Source organism: Anolis sagrei, chromosome 5, assembly GCF_037176765.1.
Source record: "Anolis sagrei isolate rAnoSag1 chromosome 5, rAnoSag1.mat, whole genome shotgun sequence".
In the NCBI taxonomy this organism is placed as follows: Eukaryota; Metazoa; Chordata; class Lepidosauria; order Squamata; family Dactyloidae; genus Anolis; species Anolis sagrei.
In genome coordinates this window covers 120,968,571-120,993,010 of record NC_090025.1, presented here as the reverse complement: position 1 = coordinate 120,993,010, position 24,440 = coordinate 120,968,571, and the positions used below count along the sequence as shown (strand labels likewise).

Genomic DNA, 24,440 nt, shown 5'->3' with positions numbered 1-24,440 from the left:
AACCATAATCACAGAACTGCACAAGAGAGCTGGGAACAACCATAATCACAGAACTGCACAAGAGAGCTGAGAAAACTAAGCACTGTGACTGTGTCAATATCTATATAAATAAAAATGTAATGTTCATTTGTGGAATTAACAGAACTCAAAAACCACTGGACAAATTGACACAAAATTTGGACACAAGCACCGTACAACCCAATGTATGTCCTTCACTCAAAAACAATGATTTCGTCATTTGGGAGTTGTAGTTGCTGGGATTTATAGTTCACCTACAATCAAAGAGCATTCTGAACCCCATCAACGATGAAATTGAACCAAACTTGGCACACAGTACTCCCATGACCAACAGAAAATACTGGAAGGGTTTGGTGGGCAGTGTCTTTGGTTTTGGAGTTGTAATTCACCTACTTCCAGAGAGCACTGTGGACTCAAACAATGATGGGTCTTGACCAAACTCTACACGAATACTCAATATGCCCAAATGTGAACACTGGTGGAGTTTGGGGAAAATAGAATCTTGACATTTGGGAGTTGTAGTTGCTGGGATTTATAGTTCACCTACAATCAAAGAGCATTCTGAACCCCACCACCAATAGAATTGGGCCAAACCTCCCACACAGAACCCCCATGACCACCACAGTGGGCTACAACAAGGCATGGCAGGGGACAGCTAGTATAATAATAGAAATTGAAGTTTTGAAAAAAATAAACAACACTTTCTGAGTAGAGCTCAAAACAACAATCACTGACTTTCATAAATTAAATGACATCTCACGGACTTATATTGTGTTCTTTTTCATTTAGGTAAACCAAACAACACAGAACTCTTAATAATTAACATAGCACTCATTCGGGCTGATGATCTGCACTGAATGGTTTTTCACCATGTAATATTGCTTGACATTGCTTTCCACTTCCCTACCTTCCTGATTTTTTTTAAATTTCAATTTTATGGACATCTTGCTTGCAATATTGGTTGTGCTGGTATATATCCAAACCATTACCACCTTTCCTCAGACATCTCTCCAGATATGTTGTGGTCTTCAAAATCATATCATTATGTGTGTCTCTCATCCCCCTTTATTAATTAAAAAAATCTTTCTCTAGAGATATGGTGCAAAAGTTCAGATAAAATAAATTAGATGGTGCTATTGTTATGTGTTTCCTCAAAGCAAGATTGTGTTTATCCTGTAGTTTTCCTCTTTTCTTACTGCCTTCTACCTTACTAAGCATCACTTTCTTTTCTAATGAGTCACATCTTCTCATGTTATTAAAAATAATTAAAAGAGGCAAGGGACAAAGGTAAGTCAGATAATTAACTGGTTATTGCTGAAGATCCTAGTTGAGCTTTGTTGTACTTTTATTATGATTTTTGCAACTCTTAAATGTTTTCAATATGATTGTTTAATTTCCATGCATTTCTTGTTTTATCTACTGTTTTAACTGCATTTTGCTTTAACTTATGTTATGCTGCTCTGAGAAAGTGGAACATCTCTGATCCAGAAACTATGGATTCAAATTACAGAAAAACAGATTCTACCTAAACATTAGGAAGAAAGCCAATGTGACCAACCAAGATGACATTTCTAATTCTCATTAGGCAAGGAAAGTAACCAAAAGAGACATTTATACTAACAGAAAATTGGGCACAATGGGCCTTGGTATCAGCTCGGGTTTGGTTTCAGGACCTCCTATGGATACTGAAATACATGAATACTCAAGTGCCATTATATACAATAGAATAGTAAAACTGTGACCTTTATATAAAATGGCAAAATCAAGGTTTGCTTTTTGGATTTTTAAAAAAATATTTTCAAGCTGTGGATGATTGAATCCACTGATACAGAATCTGTTGAGACGTGATGTGAAAATGGGCAAGAAGAAATACTCCCATAGTAAATTTTACTACATCCAATAGGAAACAATTGTAAAGCAGGTTTGGCAATTGCAGGGCCTTGAGTTTCCAAGTATTCCTTACTATTGGCTTTGCCAGCTACTAACTTTTGACAGGCTGAATAATTCCCATCCCTTAAGCTTCTAATATATAAAAGTAAACCTTGTATCACTGACATGCTAGAAGTCTCATGCATCCTCTCACTAATGAAATGGAGCCCAGGATTAGTAACAAAATTAATGAAATGTTGTAGTTTTGTTAGATATCCATATATAGAAATATAATAACACACTATGGCCTAGACCTAATGGCTCAACTGGGCCAGAAGGATGGTATGTAAGATGAGTGTATGTAGATCTACTGTACCTTCTACCTAAATGGAACTGGGTGGGGTGTGTGTGTCTTGTTTTATTTAATGTATCAAAAGACTTGCTGTGCTATTGCCTATAGTTTCCTATAGCATAGATCTGTAGTTGTTTGTTATGTTACTATAACAACTGCAGCATGCCCATGAACAAAACGACACGGTTGACGACATTTAATAAATGAGTTTTGTCTATTCTATGCAATTTCTAAATCCAGGAATAATCATGCCATACTGGACTTACACTTCCAGTTTTTCAAGCTTTACTTTAGCCTGGGGAATAGTCTCTATGCCTGAAAGAATGTTGAGATGCTTTCTGAGAAGATTTAGAAAAAGCATACTGTTTGGTTAAAAAATTGATCCCCTAAGTATTTGACAAGACAAGAAAAGAAAAGAAAAGCACACACACCTTCTGTGAAAATGTTGTCTCACTGGATTATGAGCAACAAAAAGCACTTGTTTCATGCTAGCACATTCTCCACTACTCTTCAAAAATCTTCAAAAGCTCCCCATTACAGACATCTACAAAATGTGAATGGCAAGAACGCAAACAGAAAATAGAGAATAAAAGACATATCTGTCTATACTAAATACACACAAGGGGGCAGAAAGACATAGTAGAGCAGTACTTTTGTGTATTCTGTAGCCTTACCAGCCTTTTTAGCTATGGGGTAGGTGCTGTAATTTAACATTCCAAACTGCCAAGCAAGAGGAGATAGGGAGTACTGGCACAATCCCGCAAAAGGAAGTTTTTTCCTACTCATCTACCTAGTCCCAAAATATTTGGACAAAAAAACCCAGAAACATCACCAAGAGTCAGAAATGTGTATAGCCAAACATCAAGATATGCAGAGTATATGTGTGGAGAGAGGGGCACTAATAATCAGGTGCTAGTGTGAACCAACATCACATCATAGCTACACTGTTTTTCTCTAGACAATTCAGGAAGTTCATCTGACACAAAACTAAAAGTTTTCCCATGGAGAACTTACATCTCCTCTATTAGAGCAGATACACGCAGTCACACAGTTTGAACCATGATGCAGCTGCTAGACCACCATATCCTTTAAGACCACGGAAGTGAAGGACAAAGGTATAAAATCATAGTTCCTTTCACATACATCAAAGACAATAGCTATACAAAATACGAGAGTAATACAAAATATTTGTAAAGGATGTTTCATTCTTCCATAGACTCATGTGGCCATCTGTCCTATTTAGTATTGCACAGAATGACTTGTTCCAAAAGACCATTCAAACCAGGTGATCTCAAAGGGACAACTGACAGCCCTTTCAAAAGACAACATATCTTGAATTTTTGAAATAAGAGATACAATAATTAGGCTGCTGTTAAATGCACTGCATACCAGAAATAGGACACAAGTACCCATCTTTGAAAACACCTCATTATTTAGCCCAATATGGAAGCTCAATGACCCAATCTATCAAATAAAATCACAGCAGCTTTCTTCACATGGACAGGCTAAGCACTGAAACAGTTAGAACTAAATACTACTGTTCCAGAAGATTTATGCAATTGTTACTTTGTTGGTTACGGGCATGTTTATCATATTCCTTGACTCCATCATTTCTATTTCTTAATGTTGTAAAGTGCTTCAGTGTTGTCACAGACCAAGCCAAAAATCAATTGTACATATAGATATATTTTTATAAAAAGATAGAAATACACATGAAAAGTTATTTATACAGCACAGCCACCAGTGCCAACCCTCTGTCTCCTCACTCCCATCACAGCTGATAGAAATTTGGCAAACACCAGCATTCCTGCAGTGCTAGGATTCTAACTGGCTTTTAAAAGAAAGAGTACAACAATTCAGATCTATCGTGAAAAGTTGACAACAAAGACAAAATAATTGTCTGGAACTGCATTTTTGGCTACAGATTGGCACTGGTCCATGAACTGCCAGTATGAGTAGCGCTGACCTGGGAATTAAACTATAAACCACAAAACAAAATCATATTCTTTGTTGTATTAGTTAAAATATCAGTCTAGATTTGGAGAGACCCAGGCTCAAATCTATACTCTGCCATGAAGCTCAATGTTTGGACATATCTACTAACAAAATCTACCTTACTGATTTGCTCTGAGTCAAGAATGGATGGAAGGAGAATAGTCGTGAGCTTGGGGCAAGGAGAACAAGTGGAATATGGATGGTGATGGTGATGATGATACATTTTGTATGTATAAAATACATTATATATTTCTATATAAGTAACAGTAAAGCATACATACAAAGAATGTATCCAAGACCACTTGTAAATCATAGCTATACAGTAGAATCCTCATATCCACTGATTCAATATGCATAGTTTCACTTACTCTTGCTCCAAAAAAACTCACCTTTCAACAGTATTTATGGGCCGCTCTAGATCCTAAAGCAAAAACTACCTAAATTCAGTTTCCTTCTGATATATTAAACATAGAAAAGAGCAACTGAAATGTATTAGAATATCTGTGGAACTGAATTCTTTAGATCAGGAGTACGAATGACAACATCTATAGACCACATGCTATCAAGGTTGTTTTGGTAGTCCCGAGATCCTCAAGGGTTTTTTTTTTTTTTTGAAGACCCATCTCTCAAAGTACTGAGCAATCATGCCTCCATGGCCACAATTCCTCTTTAAAACTAGGTATGCCCCATCCTGTCCCTTGTTGCAGCAGAAAATTCTTGATTTCCTTCTCCAAACCGGATATGCTTTTTGGTTTCTAACTTTCAGCTACTTTCAGTTCTATGGATAGGAGCCCCCCCCCCCCCAAAGGTTTCCAAAACCAGATATCCCAGATCACTGGCTCTGACCCATCTTTGCTTTAGAGCAGGTCTGCACAACCTGTGGCCCTCCAGATGTTTTGAACTTCAGCTCCCAGAATTCCTGACCATTCCACAAACTAGCTGGGACTTCTGGGAGTTAAGAGTCCCAAACACCTGGTGGGCCACAGGTTGTGTTGGCCTGCTTTAGAGTCTAAAGTTTAGATCATCTGTGCTACTATCAAAAGCAAGGCAATGGAAATACAGCAAAAACAAAAACAAAAACAAAAACAAAACCAACAACCTGTCTATGACTTGTCAGATAAATGGCTTCCCAACTGTCCAAGAGAGAAAGGTCATTTTAACTATATCTATGCTGTACAAGTGACCTTGCACATATTGTGCTCTGTACACTACAGGAGCAAAATAATATAAAAAGTCATTTACTAACATCAGATCCATACTCCTTTGTAGAACAGATATCCTTTGTATCAGTTTGGGTGTTCCAATGACTCATATAGTATAATACAGAAGTGGATATTTAAAGACTTTACACAAATATGCTAACTCTAAAATGAATTTTCTGGTTATGTCGTGGGGATAGACAGATGTTAATCTCTAGTCATTAGCCTACTTTAGTGAAATTATGAATTTTTTTCCCCATTTTATCAGTGATTACACTTGTGATTAAAAACTGTTGTAGCCTTCGGAGATCATTCATAAAGACAGACATTTGCTGGAGAGAAGGTCCTACTGATCCAACAGGGAAATTATAGTGTCATTTACCAAATGGTACCCAGTCATAAAACAGAAGTGAACCTTATAACATTTCTGCTGCTAGCTGTATAATATTTCCCTCAAATCCTTGCATCCTGATTTAAATCAGATTTAATTCCTGCAATGCAAATATTGCAGGAATTTGGACTATGCCATTTTTTGGAGATTCTCAAGCAAGAAGAGTTTTGTACATTCCAAACTATCCTTAGCTATAAAAAAAAACTTAGATTAAGATATACTTGTAAACTGACTGTACTTTAGAGTATAAGCCACATGTGGGTTGGATCCAGGTTTAATCATGCTTAGAGTAGAAATCAACAGAACTTAAATTAGTTGTGACTAATTCCAGTCCCAGGGGTTTCAATGAGTGTCCACAAAGTATACCAACATCTGGAGCTAATTCACAAGGAAAAACAAAAGTATTAAAGAGGAGGGCAAAATGGACCAGAAATTATTTTGACAGTGCAGAACTGGGCTGCATAGATGATAATGACTAAGCATGCAACCACAGAGAAAAGAAGCCAAAATATATACTATATATACTTCTTTCAATAAATACTTCTGAGGCATATATATGCTTCTTTCAAATGCAAGCAGTGAGAGAGATGGCTTGAATTCTTAGTTTCCTGTGTATTTGGGTATGCTCTATTTAACACAGCAAGTGTTTCCTTTTCATTGTTTACTTTTTACACAATGGGACGCATCCTTCTAACCCAAGGCATCTTTCTAATCCAGCATGAAAGCAAACTTCTTTTTCACCTTTTTTGTGAAGGAATAGTGAAGGGTGCAAGACAAATGGAACAGCCTAATTAAAATGCAGGCATCCAAAATGACACAACATCCGCCAAGAAAAAGAAATGAGTGCTTATATGCTGTGCATTGCACATTGCCATATAGCTGTTCCTCAAATTAAGCTACTTTAGCATCTTTACACAGCCATCTATTCAAACTGTATCTTCTGCTCTTTCATCATCTTTGGCATCACAGCACTGAATGGTTGCAATGGGAGTGGATATTAAGGGCTATTTTATCAGACAAAATACCCTTAAGACCCCTTATAATATATTTACACAGCTCTGCTTTCTGTTGAAGGTAATGGCAAAATAAGGGATAAACCCATTTTGAATTGAAGAGCATCAAATCGATATACCATGTCTACATTTAATCTTCTATAACAGCAATTTCTAAATGTTTTAATTTTCAACACCTCTTCAAACTGACAGGAACCAACTTGAATATGTTAAACTGCTTTGTATGAAGATCAGACAGGCATGGAGCTGCAATTATATACCACAATAGCCTTTTCTTGGTTCACAGCTCTATTCATCTTTTTGAAACACTGAAAGACAGATTGGACATAAGGGAATGGATTAGCCACAGGACAACCTGTATTTCCACACAAAAGCCGAAGTGTGGAAAAATGCACCCTGTGTCAGCCATTCTTCACTTCTTGGAGTTTTTTCTTTTTAAAAAAACTATTCAAAGCAACAGCCAGTTAAGCAGCTCTTTCCCACTCATCTCAGAACAAGCATTGCCTGTTTCCTTACCATTTATGAGTTGTACTGTAATGCGGGATTGCCATTACTATGAACTGATTCTGCCCTTCTGTCAAAAATGGCCTTAAAAATAACATGGTTAACTCTACGTGGGACCATTTTGCATGGGCAGTTAACAAAGGGTAGTTTCTAAATGCAAAGGTAAGCTTTAACATGTCTTCATGTTTTCCAGCAGCTACTTCATCACACTAGAGAATGAATCCAATTTAAATCTGGTTTCTGCCTCCTGCAGAATTCTGGGGTTTGTAGTTTAGTGAGGCTGTTAAAGGCGCCTCCCTAAACTACAAAGCCCAGAATTCTGCAGGAGGCAGCAACCAGATTTAAAGTGGATTCATTCTCTAGTGTGATGAGGTCCCAGGATAACATTTCAGAAAAGCAGCCAATGCCTTTACTAGAAAATTGTTATAATTAAGTCCTACCCTAAGCTGTAACAAAAACATAGGCATATCACATACTAAGTACGGTCCAGATGTAGCCATGTTTAGAATAATCATGATGAAATCCATGGGGAAAGTTAGTTTTCTCCAATGAAAGTCCTACTAATTGCATTTTCTAACCATACCTATGTTCTAACCATACCTAAGTCCTACAAATCTTTTTATGCTGCAGCTACATACACAGGTGATACAATAAGGATCAAAGTACAAGGCCTTAAATTGCTAATACAACTGAGGTTGAGGCATGCTTTGCAAAGGATATTCTTTTGAAGTCATGTTCTTGGGAAGTCCTTGCTTAAAGAGTGAAGAAGCAGGTGCTGTTCAAACTGATAAACACATATTATATACTATTCTGGCAATTAAGCCGGATCACATCAGACAAATTGTAAATTACTGGGTTGATATTATGGAGATCATTTAATTGATCTGCTTCAGAAGAGATGATAAAAAGAAGGTATCTAGGTTTTAATTCAGCACAATAAATTATAGCTTACACAATGGGGCCCAAGAGTGAAATCTATCCCACCTAATGAGTCTATCCCACCTTTCACTACACACCCAATGAATTCTGTGTGTTTGTGTGTATCTCAAAAGTGAGGAAATAGAGCCATTCCAATCCTATCACTGTACCAGGCCTCAAAACTTAACAGAAGCAAGTCATTTGCCACTTTTATGCCACTGATTTAAATTAATGATACCAATAACGACAGATATTGGAGGTCCGATTCCTCCCATTGCTTGTCTCAAACTTGGAAGAGATTCCTCACTTTTCCATAGGGCAAAAGAAAATGTACAGTGTCATTCCTACTATGCAAATCTGGATGCACCATAGATATGCTTTGCAAAAGAATGCTCTGAAATAAGACATGAGCATCCGTGTGTTCGGACATAAAAGGCAAAAAGATCCAGTCAAGCAGACAATAAAATGTGTTACAAAACATAAAACTGAATAACCGTGGAATTATTTCCAAACTTATTTAATTAAGAAGCATTACTGTACGAAATACAACACAACTCTGTGAATTTTGGTCTTTAATTTTATAGTCAAAATGCTAATAGTAACAAAGCATGGATTAAACCCCAGGTTGCTAAGCTGTCCCTGAAGGTTAGAAGACATTTGCATTACAAATGTACAACAAGAGTAATCATACTCACTACACAGGCACAACAGAACATATAAATAGTATTACTGGTTTGTTCTCAAACATAGAAACTGCAGTGATTGAATCTGTCTTCTTGTAAATTGTTTCTCCCCACAGTATCTTGTCAAAGGATGTCTCTTTGATTCATTAGGGAATTTCAAAATTATGACTAAAAGGGACATTAAAAAAAACATGCAAGTATAAATAGTGGAGGACATTCTCTGTATGTCTGCCTAAAAGAGGAGCCTTTGATGTAATAAGCCAAGGAATGTTGTTTTGTTATTACCATTCAACTCAAAATGTGTCAGTTCTTCAGAGACAGTAACCAGAAATGTGCTCTCCTAAAGAAGAGAGCATTGAAATATCCAGTCTGCAAGGCTATTTCAATACAAAAAAAGAAAGAATGCATTTTCTTCCTATGTCTTATTTCTCCAAAATGGCATATTTTTTTAAAAAATCCTGGCATGTATGAAATTACACAACCAAAAGCACTGCAGTAGCCAATTCAGCAGATATACTTTGCTCAAGATGAACTAAAAATTCTTCTATATTTATTGGTTTGTATCCTCTTATGTTAGTTCTACTGTTCATAAAGACATATGTGGACAGATATGAACTCAGATTATTATTATATATTATATATTACATGTAACATTAATATTACATGTAGTATTATATGTTTAGTGGTATAGTATAAGGTAGTAATATATAATACTCATATTGTGTTATGCTAATAATATAATATATTGTATATACATATAACTTGTAAGCTGTTCTGAGTCCCCTTCAGGGTATAAGTACAGTAAATAGATAAATAAATACTGTTCTATGCTAATAATATAATATGTTTATATACATACAACTTGTAAGCTGCTCTGAGTCCCCTTCTGGGTAAAAATATAGTAAATAAATAAATATTGTGTTATGCTAATAATATATATTGTATATACATACAACTTGTAAGCCATTCTGAGTCCCCTTCTGGGTATAAATACAGTAAGTAAATAAATAAGTATTGTGTTATGCTAATAATATAATATATTGTATATACATATAACTTGTAAGCAGCGCTGAGTCCCCATCGAGGTACAAATACAGTAAATAAATATATAAATATTAAACAGTACTGGTTGTAAATGGTGGTTGGGGGGGGGTCACTTTTCAAACCTCTGCTACTTTCTTGTTCTTGAAGAACAGCTTCGTCATATTCAATTCCTGCACAAAAATATATTTTCTATCAACCCTATACTAAACTTTCAGGAAGGGCAGCAGCTTGGATAGGAAGTGACTAATCGGAATCCTCATTCCATACAAACCAAGGGCTGTTGCCTCAGTAAGATGGAGGGAGAAAAGGTTCTGTTACTAAAAAAAAATACAAATAAGACTAAACATCTATTCAAACATAAGAGCACATCAAGTTCTTCTCTTCCCAAAGCATGGAAAATAACAGTTCCCTGATTCTTCATTTGTTGAGGCAGTGGAGGATACACAACCTATATATCTAATTGAACATTTCGTGAAGAAATCCAAAAATTAGACTGAAAGGCCTCCTCCAATTTGGGAATAGAAAGGATGAGGAAGGAGCATTTTTCTAACCCAGCTCAGCACTTCCTCACCCTGATCATAGAACTTTAGTGCCATCTATTGAAAATGTATGGAAGGAACATGCTTTTGAAGGAGAGGGGGGGGGGGGGGGAGCAATGCAAAGAAACCCAAAGGATGGCCAATGAGTCCAATTATGAAAACCTAAGATGTAGATCTGAGTTATTTTCATGGTGTACTGATGCTCCGCACTGTGCCGAATCCTATATAACAACAGGAGGGTCTGAAAATGTGGTAAACAGTATCACAGAAGCTCAACCAATCAGCCCTGCACTGACTGGGAAGAAACAGAAAGAAACCCCCTTTTTTGTCACTTTAGGCAGCCAATGACATAATAATAATAATGGTGAGAATGTGGAGCGAGAAAGAGATGGAGGTTACAGAACCCCAGCTAAAAATAATAGAATTTAGGATACATTGAGACCAAAATGAGGAGGAAGGAAAGGGAGAGGGAGAAACAGTGTATGCAGGCATGCAGATATATAATTACCTTCTTTAAGGAGCTGGGAGTGGATGACAAAGATAAGAAAACAGCAGATCGCTGCTCCTGCTAGTGCCCATAAAGCTTTCAAGAGCTGCATCTCGGGGAGAAACTCAGCAGATAGCCAGAAAGTCACACAATGGGTCTCCACCACGGCGAGGCATCAAGGTTTCCCGGGTCTGAGAGCCAGCCAGTAGGAGCCACACTTTCCAAAACAAGAGAGGCAAAAGGAGGGAGGCAAGGGGGCACCCAAAGGGCCAGGAGCAGGAGCGGGCTTTTTATGGTCCCCTCCCCCTTGTGTTGGGTGGGTGGGGGGAGGGAGGAGGAGGAGGAAGAGGAGGAGGAGGTCAGGGCGAAGAAGAAGTCTCCAGCGGCAGCATCCTGCTCTTCAAAAGGAGGAGGAAGGAGAGGAGGAAGAGGAAGCCGGCTCGGGGCTCCATGAATCAGCTTTCTGTCTCCTTAGGAGTTGAGCCGCATCTGAAGAGGAAGAGAAAGAGGGGGAGACTGGGGTTGGGGTTGGGGTGATGGGGAGAGGACAGGGACGTGGGAAAAGGGGGAGCAGAATTGCGCAATCGCTCCCTCTTTGGCTCCAGGGAAAGAGAGAGAGAGAGGGAGGGAAGGAAGGAAGGACGGAAGGAGGGAGAGGGGGGTGCTGTTTTGCGGCTGGCTTTTTCTCCTCCTCCTCTTCTTCTTCTTCCTCCTCCTCCTCCTCTTCTCCAGTTCAGCAGGGAAAGCAATGCGGAAGGAGCCCGCACCCCATGGCGGCTTCACCAAGCTGGTTTCCCCCCTTTGGCTTCGGGAAATTGGGGAGAAAAAATAATAAGCCTCCAACGACGATGCTTTGGGGAGCTCCCTTTCGACGGCGATCCAGACTCCTCCTCCTCCTCCTCCTCGCTCCCGTTCAAGGCAATTCAATTAATCCTTTCATCCCAGGACCAGGCAGGTGCCAGCTGGACGCGGCGCCGGGGCATCGGCATCTCTCTCTTTCTCTCTTTTTCTCTCTCTCCTTATTCCCTCCCTCCTTGGCTCTTTTCTCTCCCCTCTTTAGGAGGAGCCAGAGAGGAGGTTGGGGGTCTTCTTTCCCTCCTCTCCCCCAGTCAGGATTGCGACTACAGCAGCCCACAGGTTGATGAGGATGAGGAGGATGAGGCTGTTGATGCCGCTGCCTCCTCCATGGCTGTGCTTTTCCCCACCGCAGAAAGCAAGCCAAGCACTGGCTGGATCCGACGGGGGAAAAGGGAGGGAAGAGGAGGAGGAAGGGAGAAAGAGGGGGAGGGAAGGGACGCGGCTTTCAGGCACCCTCCCCTCCTTCCCTTGGCGCTCTCTCTCTCTCTCTCTCTCTTTTTTTTTCTCTCTCTCTTTCCCGCCGCTCTTCTTCTCTGCGCCTAGCTTTGGGAAGCTCGAACCTGCCCTCGATGAGCAACTTCCAAGCGGGGGCTGCCTGGGCACCAAAGAGCATGCCCGAGAGGCGAGCCTGCGCGATGGATGGAAGCAGCAGGAGGAGGAGGAAGAAGAAGAAGAAGAGGAGGAGGAGAGGACCCAACCACCCCACTCTCCCCCCTCCCAGGAGCCCAGCTGGCAAGGAAGGCAGAGAGGAAGAGTTCCAGCCAGGGAAGGAAACCCTTCGGGACCCAGCAGAGGGCAAAAGGAGCAGAACCAGCCTTCCTTCTTTCTTTCCTCCTTCCCTCCCCACCCTTTCTCCAGGTTGCTTTCAAGGCTCAGTCACCAGCAATGCCTCTGGATTGGAATGTCAATATGGTCCTACGGATGGAGCATCCCTGACTAGTGCCTACGAATTGTGGGGTTGACACAACCCTGTAGCCAAGGGGAGGAGGGTAGTTTAGGGGTTCAAACCCGCCCCGACATTTTTCAAGTGAAAAACAAAACAAAAACCTGATAGCAAAGCACTTGATGAACCAACCAGGACAGAGCATATTATTTGAGAACACAGAATAATAATAATAAATAATAATAATAACTAGCTGTCCCCTGCTACATGTTGGTGTGGCCCAGTCTGTTGATCTGGAAAATAAAGTAATGAGAAAGTATTGGTTTCTAATATATGTAATGTCTTGATGCTCGTGGGTAAACAGTATTTATTGCTGTTGATGTGGAGAGTGTCTACTCCACCTCAGACATCAGGAGAGCGGCAAGACCAAGAGCAAGCCACGAGCGTAAAGATGAAGATCCACCCAGAGGAAAAGTGTTCTTGCTATACATCAAGGGAACCACTGACCGCATAGGGAAGCTGATGAGGAAACACAACATACAATCAATCTGCAGAAAATCCAACAAATGCTACGTTCAGCAAAGGACAAGAGGGATCCTCTCACCTCTGCAGGATACCATGCAGCTGTGGACAAGTCTACATAGGGACTACCAAACGCAGCACCCAAACACGAATCAAGGAACATGAAAGGCAGTGCAGACTACTTCAACCAGAGAAGTCAGCCATAGCAGAGCACCTGATGAACCAGCCTGGACACAGCATATTATTTGAGAACACAAAAATGCTGGACCACACCAACAACCACCATGTCAGACTACACAGAGAAGCCATTGAAATCCATAAGCATGTGGACAATTTCAACAGAAAGGAGGAGACCATGAAAATGAACAAATTCTGGCTACCAGTATTAAAAAAACCCTCTAAAATTACAACAGCAAAACAGCAGAGAGGAAACAAACAACCAGGCACATCTTAACACCTCTCAACAAAACATTTTTCCAGGCTCAGCCAGGCCTTCAAATGCTAATGAAGGTGGTCAGCTGAAACATTCACACCTAGCTGCAGCAGAGAGCTCCTTGTCACACCCCAGTCATTCCATAGATATATAAACCCATTTTCCTACTTCCAACAGACCTCACTACCTCTGAGGATGCTTGCCATAGATGCAGGCGAAACGTCAGGAAAAATGCCTCTAGAACATGGCCATATAGCCCAAAAAAACCCACAAGAACCTAGTGTCTGGTTTGCCCACCCTGGAACATGTAACATAACATTGTCCTTCTTTAAGAGTCCCTTTCAAATCTATGATACTATATCTGTGTGTGAATCATATCTATCTATCTATCTATCTATCTAATCTATGGCTGGATGGCTCTTTGTTAGGAGGACTTTGATTATGTTTTCTTGCCCTGATAAAGGGAGTTGGATTGGATGGCCTTAAGTATTTTCAGTTGGTCATGGGGGTTCTGTGTGGGAAGTTTTCCCCGATTCTGTTGTTCATGGGGTTCAGAATGCTCTTTGATTGTAGATGAACTATAAATCCCAGTAACTACAACTCCCAAATGTCAAGGTCTATTTCCCCCAAACTCCATCTGTGTTCATATTTGGGCATATAGAATATTTGTGCCAAGTTTAGTCCAGATCCATCATTGTTTGAGTCCACAGTGCTCTCTGGATGTAGGTGAACTACAACTCTCAAACTCAAGGTCAATGCCCAGCAAACCCTTCCAGTATTTTCTGTTGGTTATGGGATAACTATGTGCCAAGTTTGGTTCAATTCCATCGTTGGTGGAATTCAGGATACTCTTTGATTGTAGGTGAACTATAAATCCCAGCAACTACAACTCTCAAATGACAAAATCATAATTTTTTGAGTGATGGTCACTCCTTGTGTTGTGAGATGTTTTGTTGCCAAATTTGGTGTGATTTCGTTCATTGGTTCTTTTGTTTTTAAGGTACTCATTATGCACAGAGCATTTTTATATATATAGATAATAATAATAAACATTATTTGCATGGGGATGGTGGCGCAGCTGGCTGAGTGTCAACTGCATTAAGATCACTTCTGACCAAAAGGTCATGAGTTCGAAGCCAGCCCAGGTCAGAGTGAGAGTCCGACCAACTGTGTAGCTTGTTGTCGACCTTTGCAACCCGAAAGACAGTTGCATCTGTCAAGATACTCGCTGGAACACCTCAGCAAGCGAGAGTCCAAAAGTGGCAGGCTCAAACCCAGAACCTCAATCAATGGCTGATACCAAATGAGAGACTCCCCCCTGGGCACAGAGAAAACTGGGCGACTTGGAAGGTGCTGAATAGACTGTGCTCTGGCACCACGAGATGCAGTACCAGCCTCAAGAAATGGGGTTACAAAGTGGAATCCACGACATGCGAGTGTGGAGAAGAGCAAACCACAGACCACCTGCTGCAATGCAGCCTGAGCCCTGCTACATGCACAATGGAGGACCTTCTTGCAACAACACCAGAGGCACTCCAAGTGGCCAGATACTGGTCAAAGGACATTTAATCAACTACCAAGCTTGCAAACTCTGTTTTGTCTGTTTTTAAAAAAATTGTTAAAAATGTAATACATTTGTCTGGCTGCTACTGACACGATAGATAAATAAATAAATCTGCCAAGTAGGAAATTTAGGTACCACCTATGTGTGGGGAGGCTAATTTAACAAAATTTACGAGGCCATAAAAAAAAAAGACTCCAGCAATGCACTCCAGCAAAAGCATGCGGCGAATGCGGAAGTACTTCATCAGTGTTGCAGATGGACAATGAAAGCGACAGCTCCCCTGGTGGCCAGAAAAAGTTAAATAGCCTCTGACTGTCTTGCCTATGTTGTGTGTCTTGGCATTGAATGTTTACCATATATTTGAACATTGTAATCCATCCTGAGTCCCCTGCGGGGTGAGAAGGACGGAATATAAATACTGTAAATATATAAATAATCGAACGCTTGGTCTCAAAGCCAGGTCTTGATTTTCCTTCTAAAAGACAGGAGGGAGGTGGCCACTCTGATGTCTCTGGGGAGAGTGTTCCACAGGTGAGACTTTTGATGAGAAGGCCCTGTCCCTCGTCCCCACCAGTTGCATTTGCGATGTTGGTGAGATTGAGAGCAGGGTCTTCCCAAATGATCTTAAGTTTCATGATGGTTCATACCAGGAGATACGTTCGAACAGATTAAACCCTGGTGCTGGCAGGACTGTAAACCAACAGGTTGTAGGTTCGAATCCAGGGAGAGCACATATGAGCTCCAGCTCCTCATGTGGGTTCACGAGATAATTTTCCCACAAGGATGGTAAAACATCAAAACACCCAGGTGTCCCCTTGACAACATCCTTGCAGATGACTAATTCTCTCACACCAGAAGTGACTTGCAGTTTCTCAAGTTGCTCCTGACATGAAAAAAAAAATTGGATCATCCACATCAGCTCTAGAATACTTACTATCCAGGAGTTACCATCTGCTCATCCACAGAAACCATATTTAATAATCTAGAGCTGATGTGGTCTATCCAATGGAATTTTCTAAATCAGCACCCCAAATAACCCCAGGAAAAGTCCTAAAAATGAAGACACCAAGGCGCCACCATTTCCAAACACCACATGGAATGGCTCTGCTCAGGGGAAGAGGGAAGGAGAAGAAGCAACAGTCAGGAGGCTTGTTGTCACGCCTTTTGTGGGTAGACAGCCTCTCCCCTCCCAACATCCCAATTGCCTCGGCATTATAAGAGGGTTTCGTGAGACCAGTAGCACTCCTTGCAACAGTATAGTAACGGTGAAGCCGCAGACCATATTTTAGTTCTTGGAAACCACTGGTGGTCCATGAACCAAAGGTTGGGAACCACTGAACTACACAAAAAAGCTATTGAAATCCACAAGCATGTGGACAATTTCAACAGAAAGGAGAAACTGTGAAAATGAACAAAATCTGGCTACCAGTATTTTTAAAAACTCTAAAATTAGGACAGTAAATAAAGAACAACATTCTGAAAACAAGGGAATTCCAGACATGGACAATCAGTGCCAGCTAACACCACCCAACAAAGGATTCCCCCAGGGCAGAATCATGCAGGCCTTGAAGCTGCAAGGCTTTGCAATGCTAATCAAGGTGATTAATTGCAATGTTCACACTTGCCTCCAACAGACAAGAGTTCTTTCTCCCACCCTGGACCTTCCACAGATATATAAACCTCCTCAATGTAAATAAAATGCTCAATAAAAAATGCAGCAATATCTACTAATTAAAACGGGCAATACTACCACGTTGAACCTCCCAGCCACTAAATAAGTTAAAGTACAAATAAATAGCATCAATATGATCTTAAAACTTAAATGATTAATGGAAGTATAGTTAAAATACATAAACCTCATCCTACACATTTACACCATCAAAATCTAAAATGCAATTAAAAGTATAAAATGATTATGAGTGATGTTATATATAGAACAGCATAGAAACAAACAGCATAGAATAGATCATTACAATTAACCCAAATAGGTTACATAGTCCTTCCTTGTTGGATGTCAAAATTATCATTTAAATAAATAAAAACACTAAAATTTCCTGGATGGAGAAAAAATATAATTATAAAGTGCTATAAATCCTGGGCTTCAGTTATGTATCAATTACAGATTTATGTAAGATAACTAAGGCTGGATCCACGCTGCCCTATATCCAGCATCTGATCCTAGATACTCTGCTTCACCCAGATTAGCTGGCAGTGTAGACTCATATAAATCAGGTTCCAAGCAGATCATCTGGGATCAGATCCTAGGATATTGGGCAGTGTAAATCCAGCCTAAGATGTAACACAGAAGACACTGGTGGAGTTGTATGGCTGGCTGCCTCCCTTCTTCTCACAGGCTTCTTTTTATAGGGCATTTGGGTATGATACACACACACACAATTTTGTACAACATTTTAGTAAGTCTGACTACATGGGTGTTTTTGGAAGTTGGAGTATTTCAGATTTTTTTAATTTAAAGGAAGGGATGCTCAACTTGCAGTGATTGATAGAAAAGCAACAAGCAAGCTCTGCTTGAGAGAGAGGCAAAGATAGTTCCCAAAGCCCCCAGAGGAAATGACAAGGAATTTGCATAGGAGAAGAAATGTGGATTAAATGGAGTTATGGGAAGCCCTGTTTGGAAACCAAAAGATGCTACAGAAGGAAGAGGAAAACAAGAAAGAGGAAGTAGGCAAAGCACTTTCTTGTTTTTTTTTCCTTTCCCTCACAGCTGTCCCTGTCATTACCTTTCAGTCTGTAATGTCACTGTGGCCTCTCTGTCCTGCTGTTGTTGGCCTCCCTGGGCAAACCTCCTGCTTCTCATAACTACCTATTGACATTCCAGTAGCTCCCCGGAGAGTCCCTATTGGCGTTGCATCTCCTTATCATAATTTTTTACACTGCAAGCTCTCTACCTGGCAGTAAGTGTCACGGAAATCAATAGGGCTTACTTCATTGAAATTAATGGGACTTACCTACCCATTTTTTCCATCAATTTCACAGCCTAGGCAAGATAGGGTAAACGGGGGGGGGGGGGGGATCATTATGTTCTCTTTTCAAAATGCAGACACACAATGCAGAGTGCCAAGAGCCACTCAAGGATGTTTTTAATGTACTCTTGACTCTGTTTTCAAAATGAACGTCATTGTTCACCCACTCTTCCTGCTATCACTACCAAAGTTATACAAGTAGTGCATGGCAATATGATATTCCCCAGGACCAGGATTCATTTTTTGTGCAATCTTTATGTGATTAAGAATTTAGCAAACTACTGTCTGAAGAGCAATGGAAAGGGGCATTTTCCTCCTGCAGTTCTTTAAGGCAAACTGTTTGGAATAATACATTTTTCTTTATTTGGTTATACAGGCATACCTCAGTTAACAAAGATGTTCCCTTTTACAAAGTCTATTTACAGTAGCTCAGCTTTGAAGACCACAGAATCACATTGTGTACACCCCAGCAATGCTAGAGAAGATTACTCCCTAACAATTTTTACTCCTCTCACTTGGCCCAGCTCGCTCTTATTTAAATACTTGTACTGTTTTTATACTCTGTTTTATTATGTTATTGTCACTACTTTATTGAATTATTATGTTATTGTATAAACATTTTTATTTGATGTTGTTGTGTGCCTTGTATGCAGTTATGTAGCTGGGGGGGGGGGGGGGTTGAGGGGCTTCAGCCCCCCCCCCCCCCCCCCCCCGAAATTCTCATGGTGGTTCGTGAGAAGGCCTTACTGGTACATTATTTAAACTGTTATGTTAATTCATATCATGATCTGATCACCATGCTCAATATATCCCATATGCATGGGGGTATTAGGGTAACTGCAGCATTCTTCACATGGCACTTTGAGGCATAAAGCTAAGTAACCTGCCTCAACTTCTTGTCTGATGGTCATCATTTCCTAGTACACTAATCTGCAGTACCTTTAATTGCTTTGGGGTCAGCCTGGTTTAGGTTTTGAAGAGAGGGTGACATAAGTCGCAACAGCAAAGGAGCTCTGTTGTCATAACTACACCTGAACAGAGAACCTATTAGAACCATGAAGTATCTGGGTTTTTATTTTTAAAGAAAAAAGAACTCGAAGGTAGTGAATAGTACACACCTAGATAGGCCACTTCATCAATGGCCAATTGGGACTTAATAACTGTATGAAGTGGGGTTTAGATCACCACATGTAATGCTTCACTTATGAAGTACACCGCCACTTTCCTCCTCTCTTATCGTTCACTGTTCATAGTGGCTTCTCTGTTACGGATATGTCAAAGCAACAAAGAAACAAATAGAATGTCATCTATTTTAAATTTACTTAAATCATAGCCCCATCATAACTACAGGAATAAAATAGGGTTTGCTTTTCCTGTCCTCATGCTTGATGAATAAGTACAACTTTACTGTAGAAAAAACATGCATGTTAAGTTTTAAATAAATGAACCACCAATAGCTATGTACAAAGCTATCCCCATTTTTAAAAACAGTACAAAGAAAAACTATTACCATGGCGAATGACTTCAGCTCCAATAATATTTATTTATGTATTTATTTACTATCTTTATATACCGCCTTTCTCACCCCTGAGGAGACTTAAGGCAGGTTACAACATACCAATGTAAAAAATTCAATGCCAACATACATGTAAAAAGAAAAATCATAATAACTAAATGCTAACATATAAATATAAATTTAAACCATTAATACATTAACATATGAGACATAAATAACATTTAAACATTAAAACAAAGCATTTAAAAAATCTTAATATAAATATTAAAATCACATGATCCAAAAACTGTACACTGTAACCGTTGCAATTGTCATTGCACATATTATCTAATTGTTCTTTGCACTGCCTTATTTTTACTGATCAAAGGCTTGGCCCCACAACCATGTCTTTGTTTTCTTTCTAAAGGCCAGGAGGGAGGGAACTGATCTACTTTCACTGGGGAGAGCATTCCAGAGCCAAGGAGCCGCCACTGAGAAGGCTCCCCCAGAAGATCTTAACCTCTGTAGTAGTTCATAGAGGGAAATACGTTCGGACATGTAAACTGGGCCAGAACCATTTAGGGCTTTATAGGCTAAAGCCATCCCTTGGCTTTAGCCTATACTTGGCTTTATCCTATATGCCCTGATATATGTACGTTGGAAACAAGTACTGATGGGAACAGCAAACCTAAGGCCCAAAATTAGCCTTCCTGTGTCAGGGTGAGTCAAAGACAGCTTTAGAATAGCTGGGTTTAGACCTGTTCCAAATATCCTCCAAAAAGAGCCAAATTGGGTCAATCAGCAACACTAGTCCAGAGATGTCATAGCTGATTCGCTCTCCCTTCTTGTCAGTAGTGAAAATGGACTTATTTGGATTCACCAGCAGAAAAAAAACCCCAGAAGAATCTTTCTCAGCACCATCTGCCCTAGATGATGCATTCCTATAATAATTGGGACATTGCAGTAGATGGACTGCTTTCCTTCTGCTCAACCCATTTAGGATAAACCTGGTTCATGAGCACAAGAATCATTTCATCCATTGTATCAGCTTATATTCTTTTGTTATCACTTTCGGAAGGGAAATGATTCATCTGGCTAATTTTTCCCCTCACCAGGGGATATTGTCAGATATCCTTTATCCTCTTAGTGTACTGTGCACCATCTGGACTTTCATGTTGCAGTACATTGCCTGTCGTTGTGTAGATTCTTAACATTTAATAGTTTATTTGTATTTCAACTCAGCTACAATCTCAGTAGGATGGGTCTCTCTTTTTGCACTAAATTAGAAGCATGTATGCCAACCCGGTATTATTAATGTGATTTAAAGTTCCATTATTTCTCTAGCAAAATATTAACTCATTAATAATCATATATAAATCTAGGCTATGATCTATGGTACTTGCAAGAAGAATAAATTTGCAGTGTACATATTTTCCAATATCACTTGCTTGTTGATCTAGATATATCTGTCTAACATGCTGACATCTCTTTAAATAGAGCAGAGTTGAGTAATAATTGCAAGCGTGCAGAAACATTAGTCATTAATCACCCCTCACACCACTAAAAAATCTCAATAACAGAAGACAAGAGTCTCTGGAGGAAGCCATGCATGAGCAACAGTTGAGGCACTGAGATATAGTTTTGTCCTTTGCACACTAAAAGACATAGCAGGGAGGCTGATGATAAAGCGAATTTGCCCAGGAGGGTGAGTGAAAGAAAAATTACACTTACAAATTATCCCCAGTAAAATCTTGTTATGATTACAATCATGCAATCAAATCTGGACTGCAGGACTATGAGCTAAAAAGCATTCTGCTTTTACAATAATGCATTTACTATAATGGATTACAGTAGAAGGATAAAAGAGGCTGGCAGAAGATATGAGTTCCCATGGGAAAGAGCCTTGACACATTCTTTTCAAACTAGAGCAGGAAAATAATATGGTATGACCCCTGTATCTGTAATTTTGGACTTCATGTGGATGCCTAAAGCCACAGATAATAGTAAACACATTTGAAATAAAGGAATCCTGGAACAAGTATATCATAAAGTGATACAGGAGGAACTAGAAAATGCCTGTTGAGGATGTATTTTGTCAGACATGGAGAAAGGAAACCACAGATACAATGCAGGGGTCTATAGCATCAGATTCTGTATATGTGGCATAATAACCACCTTGCAGTGATTTGATGTTCCCAACATCTTAGATAACATAGGAGGAAGCGAACAAATGGTTTCTTGTGCCACATTGAAACATCTATTGCATAGTGCCGTGGCCAGTCAACTACAAAAGATTTTACCTCCCTGTCAAATACAAAAAGGATTAGGGCCCTTTCTACACTGCCATATAATCCAGATTATCAGTCTGGATTATATGAGTCTCTACTGCCAAATAATCCAGTTCAAAGCAGATTATCTGGATTTTATAGGGAAGTGTAGAAGGGGCCTAAATAATCCCACATCTTTTTGTGAGGAGGAAAAACTTGCTAGAGTAAAAGGATACTGTGGGGAATGTTACAATAACACAGATGAAATACTAAACATATGAACAATAGAAGAACAAAACATTTAATGTAAAATGCTTACAATGCTTACAATAGCCCATTAGTCCAAATACCGTAGATAGAAACTCAATGCATGTGTAATTTTGAATGGTGATATGTTAGACTATGTGGAATTCGGTTTTTTTCTAAGTAAAATCCAGTGTTTCCCTGGCTAGGCTTTATGGTACATTACAGTTTCTTTTGTTCAACATAGCTAAGTCAAATTACTAAGAGCTGATCTTGGGATCATTTCAGTCGTCTGTACTTTAAAGAGAAATTTTAAGGTTCCTAAGCATACAGTTGTCATATAGCAATATGAAGATCTGTGTTCTCTGTCCTGTTCCCAAAACTTTTGGTCATCTACTACTAACAAAATCAATAAGTTCCAAAGGTAGAAACTGTTTATTCCCTGACAATTTAACTGTACAAAGCAACCACCAGGCTTTCTCTGTTCTGACTCTTTTTCTTGCCTTCTCTCTTTACATTTACACAAGAGGACTATCTCAACTTTGACTCTTCCACATCAGTTTTGTTCTCTGTAATGGTGTGTTTCCATAATCTGTAATCGTAGCATATTGCAATGCCAGTATGTTATATAAGAAAGCTATTATGTGTTCCCCAACACCTGCACAAACTGGTTATTCTCAACTATATAGCTCTGACCTGATTCCTTCTTCCTAGATGCATGGATAGATACATATATCCCTGCAACCCAGTGGTTCCCAACTTTTAGTCCTCTAGTTGTTTTGGACTTCAACTCCCACAGTTCCTAACAGCTGGTAAGATGACTGTGATTTCTGGGAGTTGAAGTCCAAAACATCTGGAGGACCAAAGGTTGGGAGCCACTGCTATAACCTTAACTTTTGAACTTCAAGAAAATGTAACTGCAAACACATTACCTACCTAATCAAGGCACATTAAAAATAATTTCCTTAGATAGGCTTAGAAGGGTTTAGAAAAGGCAGAGGAACAAGAGACCAAATTGCCATTATCCGCTGGATAATGGAGAAAGGCAGGGAGTTTCTGCTTTATTTACTATTCTAAAGCCTTGGATCATAATAAATTGTGGCAAGTTCTTGGTGGTATGGGCATACCAAAACGCCTTGTCTCTCTCCCGAGGAATCTGTATAAGGAGCAAGTAGCAACAGTAAGAGCTGACCATGGAACAACAGACTGGTTCAAGACTGGGAAAGGCGTGCGGCAACTTGTATGCAGAACACATCATGCAATGTACGGGGCTTGATGAATGCAAGGCTGGGATAAAAATTGCTGGAAGAGACATTAACAACCTTAGATATGCAGATGATACCACTTTGATGGCCAAAAGTGAGGAGGAGCTGAGAAGCCTTCTAATCAAAGTGAAAGAAAAAAGTGCAAAAGCTGGGTTGCAGTTAAACATAAAAAAACCAAGATGATGGCAACCAGACTGATTGATAACTGGCAAATAGAAGGAGAAAACGTGGAGGCAGTGACAGACTTTTTATTTCTAGATGCAAATATTACTCCAGATGCAGACTGCAGCCAGGAAATCAGAAGACATCTACTTCTTGGGAGGAGAGCAATGACCAATCTCGATAAAATAGTGAAGAGTAGACACATCACACTGGCAACAAAGATCCGCATAGTCGAAGCAATGGTATTCCTCATAGTCACCTACTGATGTGAGAACTGGATCATAGGGAAGGCTGAGTGAAGGAAGATAGATGCTTTTGAACTGTGGTGTTGGAGGAAAGTTTTGAGAGTGCCTTGGACTGCCAGAAGATTCAACCAGTCCATTCTCCAGGAAATAAAGCTCAACTGCTCATTGGAAAGAAGCATATTAGAGACAAAGTTAAAGTACTTTGGCCACATCATGAAGAGTCAGGAAAGCTTAGAAAAGACAATGATGCTGGGGAAAATTGAAGGAAAAAGGAAGAGGGGCTGACCAAGGGCAAGACAGATGGATGGCATCCTTGAAGTGACTGGCTTGACCTTGAAAGAGCTGGGGGAGGTGACGGCCGACAGGGAGCTCCGGCGTGGGCTGGTCCATGAAGTCATGAAGTCGGAAGTGACTGAACAAATGAACAACAACAGGTAGGCTAAGTTGTGTGTTCAGAGTTAGAAATGTGTTTGTTTGTGTATCTACACACACAAACATACACACTAT

The 24,440-nt window shown here is 39.8% G+C and overlaps 1 protein-coding gene across 9 annotated transcripts in view; it reads right to left on the bottom strand.

The window, feature by feature from the left end:
- Nucleotides 1-24,440, bottom strand: part of TAFA5 (TAFA chemokine like family member 5) — a 382,319-nt gene that overhangs the window by 246,038 nt on the left and 111,841 nt on the right. The window contains exon 1 of one of the 9 annotated variants that reach the window (XM_060777809.2): nucleotides 11,034-12,508. The exons of the other annotated variants lie outside the window; for them this stretch is intronic. Within the exon in view, the coding sequence (XP_060633792.1) occupies nucleotides 11,034-11,124 (91 nt within the window). The 5' untranslated portion in view covers nucleotides 11,125-12,508. Of the gene's footprint in view, nucleotides 1-11,033; nucleotides 12,509-24,440 lie in introns of those variants that run through there. 9 annotated transcript variants of the gene reach the window in all.